Raw genomic sequence first — 12,274 nt, 5'->3', positions numbered from 1 at the left:
TCCTAAATCCATTTCAGAACTGTGGTCTATGCTGCCCCTCTTTTCTTATTTCTGCAATAAACAACAGGAATGTTTTTCTTAATTTCCTTATCTTTCAATGAAAGAAAGGAAAATTCTTTATCGGTTTCACCCTTTTCTCCTTTTATTTTGTTCTGCTTTCTTTTTTTCTTTGCTCCTTTTCAGACAAAGCCATGTTTGACATATGGGTGATGTATATTTATAGTCCTGTCAAATGGTTCAGATACTAAGTAAGGCTGACAAAGGAAGATATTTATTTTCTGCTTCAGTTAGGTATTGGTTGGATTATTTTTGTTTGGGTAACAGCCACTGCATCTTTGTTTTATTTTTGGTAAATGCTGAAAGTAAATTATGTAACACAAAGAAAGGAAGTGAGACATACACACACAGAGGCCCAAAGATATCTACTGCAATCAACCATCATTAATTTTTTATGTATTCATTTCTTTGGCTGACTCAGCTTGTGGACCAAGACTTTCAAGTTATTCAGCTGTAGCATAAGCTATATCATCTTTATGAAAACTGTTCTTACAGCTTGAGTTGACAATTGAACCTCTGCATTTTTTAACCCTAACACTTTTTTTCTGGCTCTCTTTTTAGCCCTGTACCTCATAGTCTCAGAAATATAAAACTTGTAGCTGTTTGCGTTTCTGAAGGAATAACTCATTTCTTAGTGTTCTGGAAAACTCTCCTGCAGTCAGTCATGCCAATCTGGGAGCGGTGCTGGCTTTTCAGCAGCCAGCCTGCAGAAAGAACTGCAGTAACAACAGTGTGGTGGAATACATCCCATGAGAGAAGATGTGAGGAAAGTGGCTGCCCCTGGGAGGATGCTGGGTTGCAGTTGCGCTCTGCCTGTTAAGAGGACATGCTTTGTCCCATACATATTTGGCTGGGTTTTCTGGGTGGACTGGGGCAGCAGTGAGGTTCATGAGCCAATGGTAGAGGTAGTGGCAGCGTTAGCCTCATAGTTCTCATACCCTCTCAATATAAAAGCTTGTGCCATCCTCCTATAAAGGGTGGAGGGAAGGAAGGGGGAACCTTGGGGTACTGTTGTCCTTTGGGCAATAGGATCCAGGAATAAGGTCCTTCTTTGTATTTAAAAAAATACGGTAGTAAACTAATTGTGATAACAGGTTCCTTCAGCTTCTAGGACAGGTACTCACTGCTGCAGAAGTGAATGAAAAACGTTTTATCTATCTGATCAGGAAATATTATGTTCTGACATTAATTGTCATTAAAAAATGAATTTATGTGCATCTTCTTGTGTTTTTGTTTTACAACCCTAGATTGGTGAATTATTGAGCACTACACACCCTGCCAATAAAGCCAGCCTAACTCTTTTCTGCCCTGAAGAAGGAGACTGGAAAAATTCCAACCTTGACAGACACAACCTTCAAGACTTTATTAACATTAAACTCAACTCAGCTTCCGTATTGCCTGAAATGGAAGGACTTTCTGAATTCACAGAGTATCTGTCAGAATCAGTAGAAGTGCCATCACCCTTTGACATTTTGGAACCTCCAACCTCAGGAGGCTTCTTGAAGCTCTCCAAGCCCTGCTGTTATATTTTCCCAGGGGGAAGAGGAGACTCTGCGTTGTTTGCAGTGAATGGTTTCAACATGCTTATCAATGGAGGTTCTGAAAGAAAATCTTGTTTTTGGAAACTCATCCGGCACTTGGACAGGGTAGATTCCATTCTGCTCACTCACATTGGAGATGACAACCTTCCAGGAATCAATAGCATGCTTCAGCGAAAGATAGCTGAACTAGAAGAGGAACAGTCCCAAGGGTCTACTACCAACAGTGACTGGATGAAAAATCTGATCTCACCTGAATTAGGAGTTGTATTCCTTAATGTACCTGAGAACTTGAAGAACCTGGATCCTAGCTTTAGAGTAAAAAGGAGTGTCGAAGAAGCTTGTTTTACTCTCCAATATTTAAATAAATTGTCTATGAAACCAGAACCTCTTTTCAGAAATGTGGGAAGTACCATCGACCCCATCATTTTATTTCAAAAAATGGGAGTTGGCAAGCTTGAGATGTATGTGCTTAATCCTGTCAAAAATAGCAAAGAGATGCAATACTTTATGCAGCAGTGGAGTGGTACTAACAAAGATCGATTCCTGCTACCAAATGGCCAAGAACTAGACATTCCCTTATCCTACTTCACCTCTATCTCGTCCCTGCTTGTGTGGCATCCGGCTAATCCTGCAGAAAAAATAATCCGAGTTCTGTTTCCTGGAAACAGCACCCAGTATAATATTCTAGAAGGACTAGAAAAACTCAAACACTTAGACTTCCTTAAACAACCAGTGGTTGCACAAAAAGACCTAACTGGGAACATTGCTAGTGTGCCTGTGAAACAAGCGAAGTTGAAACAACGAGCAGACAGCAAGGAGAGTCTCAAGACTGCTGCAAAGATAGCACCAAGCAAGCTTGTCAGAAAAGAATCTAAAGAAGAAACACAGGAGCCTGCAAAGCCTAGTTCAGCACTGGAAAAGCCTCAGAAGTTGGAAAGCAAAGAAAAAGTTCCAGTTAAAAAAGAGAAACCAGCAAAAGTGGAGACCAAACCTATAGTGGCAGAAAAAACCATAACAATTAAAGAAAAAGTAGTAAAATCTGAAATTCCTGAAAAACAAAGTATAGCTGTAAAACCAAAAGTGTCAAAGGAAAAGCCAGTCAAAAAGGAAGTCAAAGCAAAACCTGAAGAAAAGAAAGAGGAAAAGGAAAAAACAAAGAAAGAAATTTATAAAAAAGAGGAGAAAACTTCCATCAAAAAAGAGGAAAAGCCCAAAAAAGAAGAAATCAAGAAAGAAGTTAAAAAAGAGGTGAAAAAGGAAGAGAAGAAGGAAACTAAGAAAGAAGTAAATAAAGAAGCTTCAACAAAGGCAACTAAAAAAGAAGCTAAAAAAGAAGAGAATAAAGAAATTAAGAAGGAAGAAAAAGAAGACAAAAAGGACATCAAAAAGGTTCCTAAAGAAACAAAGAAGACAGCTTCTCTTTTGACTGAAGCCAAAAAGCCAGCAGCAAAGCCTAAACCACAAAAGGAGGAACCTGCTAAAAAAGAAGCAGTACATGCTGGAAAGCCAAAGGAAAAAGGAAAAGTTAAGACTGTGAAGAAGGAGATCAAAGTCAGTGGTGCACAAGCTGCCCTTGCAGCAGCTGGAGTTGCTGCCACAACTGTAGCAGCTGCAGAAATTACAGCCAGTGGAAAAGAACTTGAAGTGGAGAGATCCCTTATGTCTTCACCAGAGGATTTAACAAAGGATTTTGAGGAATTAAAAGCTGAAGAAGTAGAAACAATAGAAGAAACAAAACCTCAAGTTGCACTCATAGAGGATGAACTAAAACTCACTGGCGCAGTACAAAAAGAGGCCTTTGAAGTACAAAAGGAAAAATTGGATAATGAAGGACCTGCCGAGTCCTCTGATGAAGGCATAACTACCACAGAGGCTGAGTGTGAACAGACACCTGAAGAACTGGAACCTGTGGAAGAGCACAGGGTTGATGACAATGAAAAGTTTGAAGATGAGGGAACTGGCTTGGAAGAATTATCCGAAGCAGGAGATTATGAGGAAAAGGCAGAGACAGAAGAAGCTGAAGAACGAGGTGAATATGAAGAAGAAAAGATACCACTGGACACTATGGAAGAAGCAAGAAAAATTGAAGAGAGCTCAGAAATAATGGCCGAAGCAGATGCTAACATTAAAGATGAAAAATATATTGAAAAGGCACGTTATGAGGCATCAGATGAACGGGCTGAGGAAGACAGGGACGAAGCAATAGAAAAGGCAGACACCGAAAAGACTGAAGAGGAAGAAGACAAAGCAGAAGACATCAGAGATGAAGAGGAAACTGAAAAAATAGAAGCTGAAGAAGATTATGTGATGGCTGTGGTAGACAAAGCTGCAGAAGCTGGTGAAGTTGAAGACAAATATGGCCTACTCATAATTACACCAACAAAACGCTCAGAGCCTCAGTCTCCAGCAGTTGAACCAGCATCTTCTATCCACGATGAGACATTACCTGGTGGTTCAGAAAGTGAAGCCACTGTTTCTGATGAAGAAAATAGAGAAGATCAGCCTGAGGAGTTCACTGCTACTTCAGGTTACACACAGTCTACCATCGAAATATCCAGTGAACCAACTCCAATGGATGAAATGTCAACACCCCGGGATGTTATGAGTGATGAAACTAACAATGAAGAAAGTGAGTCACCCTCTCAGGAGTATGTGAACATTACCAAGTATGAGACATCACTGTACTCTCAAGAGTTTGGCAGGCCTAAACTTTCTCCATTTCCAGATGCTTTTAATGGATTATCTGAAGGATCCAAAACAGAGGCCACAGAAGGTAAAGACTATAACGCCTCAGCTTCCACCATCTCACCACCTTCTTCATTAGAGGAAGACAAATTCTGCAAATCTGCCTTCCAAGATGTATACCAGCAAAAAGGAAGTGAAATCCAAGGCACTGCTAAATTAGAAATCAAAGAATCCTATCAAGATGATGTTGGTGGAAAACATAGTGCAGCCAAGAGTCCAGCTGACAGTTTGTCCCCTCCATCACCTGTTGCCAAAACACCACTGGGTGAACGTAGTGTGAACTTTTCGCTCACTCCCAATGAGATCAAGGTCTCATCTGAGCCTGTCCCCATTGCTACATTACCTGATGTGCATCAAGAAGTTGCTGAAGAACACTGTGCAAGCCCTGAAGATAAAACGTTAGAAGTAGCATCTCCCTCACAGTCTGCTGCTGGTAGTGCGGGCCACACACCTTATTATCAGTCGCCCACTGATGAAAAGTCTAGTCAGCTTCCCTCTGAAACCAGTGAAAAGTCAACAGAAGCTCCTGTTAGCTTTGAATTCAGTGAAGTCAAAGATGACTCTGCAAAACACAGAATAAGCCCTATGGATGAGCCTGTACCAGATTCAGAATCTCCTATTGAAAAGGTTCTCTCACCTCTACGGGGTCGACCACTGATAGGTTCAGAGACCACTTATGATATATTTTTGAGTGCTGATTTAAAGTCTCCCACCAGAGACTATGGAAGTGCTTCTGAAGTGAAACCTGAAAAAGAAAAATCACCTATTCAGATGAGCCCAGCTTCTGAAGCCAGCTCTGTGGGCCTTTTCCAAGAAAAACAAGATGAAAAAAGTATGGAATTTATGGCAGCTAGGGAAGGCTTCAGCCTAGAAAGGAAAATGGAGGATACAGAACCCAGCAGTTCCCAGTCTTCACTGGTCTTGGATGAGCGGAAGTTACCAGGTGATCTCTCACCTACTCAAATAGATATCGGTCAGTTTGGTTCTTTAAAGGAAGATACAAAAATGTCCATTTCTGAAGGCACTGTTTCTGACAAGTCTGCAACTCCTGTTGATGAAGTTGTGGCAGAAGACACCTATTCCCATATAGAAGGAGTAGCTTCTGTCTCTACAGCATCTGTTGCTACTAGTTCATTTCCAGAACCAACTGCTGATGATGTATCTCCTTCTTTGCATGCTGAGGTTGGATCTCCCCACTCTACTGAGGTTGATGATTCCCTTTCAGTGTCAGTTGTACAAACACCAACGACTTTTCAGGAAACAGAAATGTCTCCATCTAAGGAAGAGTGCCCAAGGCCCATGTCAATTTCTCCACCAGATTTCTCACCTAAAACCACAAAATCAAGACCACTGGTGCATGATCAAAGATCTCCTGAGCAGTCAACTATGTCAGTAGAATTTGGTCAGGAGTCCCCTGAGCAGTCTTTAGCAATGGACTTTAGTAGGCAATCTCCGGAATATCCTACTGTAGGCACTAGTGCACACCATATATCTGAAAATGGACCAACAGAAGTAGATTATAGCCCTTCAGATATACAAGAGACTACTTTTGCACAGAAGATTTCCCCTGTGGAGCAGTCATCTTACTCTCAGGAGAAAGATATTTCAGAAATTATTTCAGTTTCTCAAATTGAAGCTTCATCTTCAACTTCCTCAGCTCATACGCCTTCCCAGGTAACTTCACCACTGCCAGAGGAAACTTTTTCAGGTGCTGTTCCACCCAGAGATATGTCACTACATTCTTTTACCTCAGAAAAGGTGCAAAGCCTAGGAGAAAAGCTGTCACCGAAGTCTGACCTATCTCCATTAACTCCAAGGGAATCTTCTCCTCTGTACTCTCCTAGTTTTCCAGATTCACCTCCTGCAATCACAGAATCAGTGTCAGTTAGTCACACACCGTTGTTGTCACTGCAAATGTCCTCTGTCAAAGCATTTGGTTACCAGGAACCCCCAACAAAGCACAGTCCAGAACCTTTACTCAGCCCAGAAAAAGATGATTCAGAGAAAAGCAGCAGGTCACCAGAAGAACTTAGTTATTCATATGAGGCCACAGAGAAAACTACTAGGTCACCAGAAGATATTAGCAACTCCTATGAGGCTATTGGAAAATCTACTAGATCACCTCAGGCCACGGATTATTCCTATGAGAAAACTGGGAAAACTACTAGGTCACCTGAGGCCATGGATTATTCCTGTATGACAACTGGGAAAACTACTAAGTCACCTGAGGCCACGGATTATTCCTATGAGATAATTGCAAAAAACATTAGGTCATCTGAGGCCACAGATTATTCTTATGAGATGACGGGGAAAACCACCAGGTCAACAGGGGCTGTGGATTATTCCTATGAGATGACTGGGAAAACCACCAGGTCACCTGGGGACACAGATTATTCCTATGAGATAATTGGGAAAGCTACGAGATCACCCGATACTATGGATTACTCCTATGAGACAACAGAGAAAGCACCTAAGTCACCAGAAGCCATTAGGCCCTGCTATGAGACAACTGGGAGAACCACTAGGTCACCAGAGGCCATGGCTTACTCCTGTGAGGCAACTGGGAAAGCCTCCAGTTCACTTGAAGCCACAGATTACTCATTTGAGACGACTGGGAGAGCCACCAGGTCACCTGAAGCTGCTAGCTATCCCTATGAAGCAAGTGGTCACTTCACTCCAGGAAAATCATTAGCAGAATCCCGTCAAGATGTTGACTTATGTCTTGTGTCCTCTTGTGAATATAAACACCCCAAAACTGAACTTTCACCTTCATTTATCAACCCAAACCCCCTTGAGTGGTTTGCAAGTGAAGAACAGTCTCAAGATCAAGAGAAGCCATTAACTCAATCTGGGGGATCTCAGCCACCTTCTGGGGGAAAGCAGCAAGGGCGGCAGTGTGATGAAACCCCTCCCACATCTGTGAGTGAGTCTGTCCCATCTCAGACAGATTCGGATGTTCCCCCTGAGACTGAGGAATGTCCTTCCATCACTGCAGATGCTAACATTGACTCAGAAGATGAGTCAGAAACCATTCCGACAGACAAGACAATTACGTACAAATACATTGACCCGCCGCCTCTCCCGATGCAGGATCGCAGCCCTTCCCCTAGGCACCCTGATGTTTGCATGGTTGATCCAGAGGCTCTGCCTGTTGATCAGAATTTGGGTAAACCTTTGAAGAAGGACCTCAAAGAAAAGACAAAGACAAAAAAACAGGGTACTAAGACAAAGTCGGCTTCTCCTGTTAAAAAAAGTGATGGTAAATCAAAACAAATGGCTTTACCAAAACCAGCTCAAAAAGAATCTTTAGACAAAACTCCCAAACCAACTTCAAAAAAGAAGGAGTTTGAGGAGAAGGCAACCAAAAATATCTCTAGTCCACAAGTAAAGTCTCGAGTGGAAGAGAAAGATAAGGACACCAAGAATGCAGCAAATGTAACAACATCCAAGTCAGCAAAGACTGCAACCACAGGTGAAGACAGATAGCAGTTCTCTAGTGTTAAGATTTTCTTAACAGTGAAGTTAGTTTGCCTTTATATCAGCTGAGAATGTGTTTTGTAGCAAATCAGCAAAGAAAGTCCAAGTTTTAAATATAAATTCAGCGTGTAAATGCCAAATTTAAATGCATGAAATTCAGTAAATTAACTTTTGTAATCTGACAAACTTGGTGTGTCAGTTTGCTCAGGGAGTACATAAAATATAAGGAACTTAATACTAGCTGTCTAAACTGTTAACCAACTAGCAGAATTAAAAGTACCACTTTTTGTAGGTGAAGTGAAATCAGTAGTAAAGTGAACCACTGTATTCATTGTAAGAAACAAGTAAGCACAATTCTGTTAACATAAATTAATGCAATTTAATATCGTGGGAGGCAAAGGTACTATTGGCCATTGGATGCTCTTATTACTTCTTGAATTAATTGGATTAATTTTAAAAGAAGTATTTAAAAAAATTCTAACAGTAGTAAGAGCACTTTCAGTGAACTAAGCACGTACATCACATAATCTGGTTAAGGTCTTATGCCATCAGTGATGACTAAACATACAGAAAGTTAATGTAATTTTGAATGACTGTTGTGTATTCCAAGTAGTAATAAAATATTAATTAGATTACTGAAGGAGGCATTGTGCTAATCTGTTGTTTCCGGCAGATCTTGTTAGAGAGTATTTGGGGGATACTTTGATTTTGCTGTTGTCAGGACTGATGTTCTGTTGAAAGCTTTTTTACAAGAAACAGGTCTAGGATTCAGCACAAACAAACCAACATTCAACTGTCTTTAGCTTCTCCATTTTAAGTGGTCCACTGCACCTTTCTTACACCATTATTTGCGTATCTTTGTTAGTAGATACGTTTCAAAGCAGCAGCATATTTCCTCATGCTCTACATTTCTCCAGCACTTTAGCTCTATATGACATTCTTCTTCCTTCAAGTATACTTCTGAGGTATATGCTAGAGCAAAAGGCAAGACTCTATTTGATGACGACATTTAAGTGTAACATGTAATATCTAATATTTTATCTAGTGTTAGTATCCACAGTTCAGATTTTATGGTAAAAAATTGTAAGAGATAAAAGTGAAAACTCTCTAATTCAGGAAATCTTATCATATCATGATGCTTATTTGGCATATTGCCCTATGATGAATGGCGGGGCATACTAGACAACTGTAGTGGACTTTGCTGGCTTTAGAGAATGTGACCCTAAGTAGATTGTATTGCTCAGATAATTAAGTTTGTTTACCAAACTTAATCCTCCGTAACAACAGGAGAAGGCAAATAGAACATACATGGTAATTATCTGCATAAAATTACTGGTTGAATCCTGATTTTCAGTTCTCGCCATGATCCAGTGCATAGCAAAAGCTGCTTTTTTTTTGGGGGGGTAGCATTTTTAATGTAAGTGTTTAAACTTTGAACTTCCTTTTGACTAAAGCTCTTCTTAGAACAAGTACTATACTATGTAGAGCAGCAAAACCATGCTTCCCCTACTTTTTGTGATAAGTGGCTAATTTGTGTATGCAAATAAGTATCCAGCAGGCAAATAAATACTTGTTCTCAGTTCCCTGAAGTAATTGCTTTACAAGTTTCTCTGTCCTGCCAAGTTCCTCTCTGCCCCTTTTTCTGTTCACGTGTAGCATCTTCCTGATGCACTTGTAAGGCAGTCTGAGCATTATCAACAGCTACCATGTCTTGCTATGTGCTGATACCCCAAATCTCAGGACTGCTTAAAATCTGCATGGCTCCCTGCGTGACCGTAGGTTTTATAGTCATGCATACCTGAGACTTTTGAAAAGTTGTACTTCTTAACCCAGAATTAAATTACCATTTATTGAATGGTAATTCAGTAATCACAGCCCTGCATAGAAATTGTTGGATAATAGTAGTATATTACTGGGAAAGGTTCAGTCAGTTGCTGGTTATGTGGTAGTGAGTTTTTATTGTATTATATAGTTACAGTTATTCAGGTTTGTTCTCCCGTTACAATCATAATTGGAATACAACAAAGCTGGAACATGTCATTAGATGTAGGAGGGTAATGCCAGAATTGGACACATCTCACCTCAGCGGTTATAACTAATTAATAAATACATGTTTTTAACTAGTCTGTTATATATTCTTTTGTTGTTTGATTTCTGAAGGACCTGGGAATACTAAGGTGGCAAAATCTACAGCAGTGCCTCCGGGACCTCCGGTGTATTTGGATCTGGTGTACATTCCCAACCACAGCAGTAGCAAGAATGTTGACATTGAGTTTTTCAAGAGGGTGCGATCATCGTATTATGTGGTGAGCGGGAACGATTCTGCAGCAGAGGAGCCAAGCAGGGCTGTTCTGGACTCCCTGCTGGAGGGCAAGGCACAGTGGGAGAGTAACATGCAGGTAGGCTCTTCACTAGTATCTCTACCAGGAAATCTAACCTTCTCTAAGAAGCAACTATGGGAAGCCAGAGCACCTCTGGAGTGGACAGGGGCTGCCGGGGAATGGGGTCCCCAGGCTGGGCACCTTGTTTCACCGATGATATGGGAGGACACCCAAGTGAAGCACAGAGCTGCACCGCACTTAGACACACCCCCATTTCTGGCCCTTCCAACATATTCCTGGAGGATAAAACAGTCGGGAGCTGGTTTACAGGACCATTTGGCTGTTTCATTTGTTACTATACCATGTATGATCCAAGTTTGGAAATGCTGCAGTTTGTAAGTAGGAAAGAAAAGTGAATGTTTCATGGTTTATATGGTAATCATGTACACTTGCAAACTTCATATGCCTTTCCATTGTGATCAAGAAGTGAACAAAATATTTGGCCATAGTCTGAAGAGCAGACTGCAGACTGCTACTTCTCTGGAAAGCTGCATCTCAGCACCTTACAAAAGCAAGGTTTTATTTTGATAAACTACTTCTTTGCAGTAATATTACCTTACCTACATGCTTATATATTTCCTTTTGTCTGTCCATCCATCCGTTTATTCAAGTATTTATTGCATAAATTCCCATTCTTTCCAAAATAGAAACGTACTTGTTGGCTGGGGCTTCTTACAAAGACATTTTTCTTATCAGCTCTTTCTGTTGTCCATTCCTGAGGACATCTCCTGTTTTGTGTTGTAGGTGACCTTAATCCCAACCCACGACTCAGAAGTGATGAGGGAATGGTACCAAGACACGCACGAGAAACAGCAGAACCTCAACATCATGGTTTTGGCAAGCAGCAGCACTGTTGTTATGCAAGATGAATCTTTTCCCGCATGCAAGATTGAACTGTAAGAACAAGACCACGCATCACAAGATTAAACTTTGTTTCCAGATATTCTTCAGTTTGAAAACACCTTTTCTAAAAATTCAACCCAGCTATTTCAACTGCTGAACTATATACCTGCCAAATGCTATACTGTGTCATGGTGATGCAAGTCACTAATATTTTTCAGTCTTTGCTGATTGCTAAGGGAAAAAACAGTATTCCCATAGTAGGGTTCAGATTACTCCGAAAATACAGATCCAGTTTCATCTCCGCTGAACATTTGGAAACCATGCACTAGCAGCCCCAACTGACTTCTGCCAGGTGGAGGCATTTGCCCTCTAAAGAAACACAAAGAGAGAGAAAGCGAGGGAGGGGTAGGAGGAGGAAGTAATAAATAATTAGATCTGCATTGGTCTCATGGCAATAGATGTATCGCTTACTGCAGTCTGCTTATGCTGTCACATGAAAATAAAGTTTCAAATTTGTATCAATCTGACCTATTGTAAGGGGGATTCTTTTTTTACAGTATTAAGTTAGCTGGAAAATAAAAAGAAATAGAACGTGGCCAGGAAGGGACGTACACCTAAACGCTCATCAGCAGTTTTCCACTTTAATTTGAACTCTGCATACTGACATACCATAACAATCATAGGCCAAATATGCACATAGGCTGCACCCCATCCAGAAATCTAAAACCTTTCTTTTAACATACAGAATTGTTGGTCTAAGGCATGCTCCCAGTGAAAGTCCACTCATTCCAGCCAGAACTGACCTGTCCGCATGCTTGAACACCCATGTCCACTGTCAATTAACTGAATAAAAATACCAAAGCGGTCGGGAGTACATATAGTAGACAGTTTGCCTTAGAAAGTGACTTGAATGTACAAATAAACTTGATGCACTTATTTTTTAATGTTGAGACAGCAAATTTATAAAACATCTGTGTAGAATCATAGTTACACTAGTAAAGAAGTGTGAGTGTGCATATGCGGTACTAGAAACCTATCTGACTGGTCAAACAGCTTGGTGCTATGAATTACCTGTGTTAGTTATGTGAACGCTTCACAGATGCACCTGGACAGCTCAACAACACAAGATGAGCATTTTTGCGAAATCTTCTTTTGTACTGTGGAAGCGAGATTGAAGTGGTGTCCAGTATCAGAGTTACCAAACTTAGTGAAATGTTCAGAATGATGAAA

The 12,274-nt window shown here is 40.7% G+C and overlaps 1 protein-coding gene across 2 annotated transcripts in view; it reads left to right on the top strand.

The window, feature by feature from the left end:
• The window catches only part of MAP1B (microtubule associated protein 1B), a gene marked incomplete at its 3' end in the record, with an annotated part of 75,975 nt that extends 64,874 nt beyond the window's left edge, over nt 1-11,101 (top strand). The window contains exons 5-8 of one of the 2 annotated variants that reach the window (XM_082013258.1): nt 1,305-6,715; nt 6,920-7,815; nt 9,981-10,219; nt 10,946-11,101. In XM_082013258.1, the coding sequence (XP_081869384.1) occupies nt 1,305-6,715; nt 6,920-7,815; nt 9,981-10,219; nt 10,946-11,101 (6,702 nt within the window). Of the gene's footprint in view, nt 1-1,304; nt 7,816-9,980; nt 10,220-10,945 lie in introns of both variants that reach the window. The other variant, XM_082013257.1, reaches the window with a different exon arrangement.
• Between the last annotated feature and the right edge of the window lie 1,173 nt (nt 11,102-12,274).

Source organism: Phaethon aethereus (genome assembly GCF_964289735.1).
Source record: "Phaethon aethereus genome assembly, chromosome: Z".
NCBI classification, from domain to species: domain Eukaryota; kingdom Metazoa; phylum Chordata; class Aves; order Phaethontiformes; family Phaethontidae; genus Phaethon; species Phaethon aethereus.
Note: the sequence above shows the minus strand (reverse complement) of the source record. Positions and strands in the feature narration are given on the sequence as shown.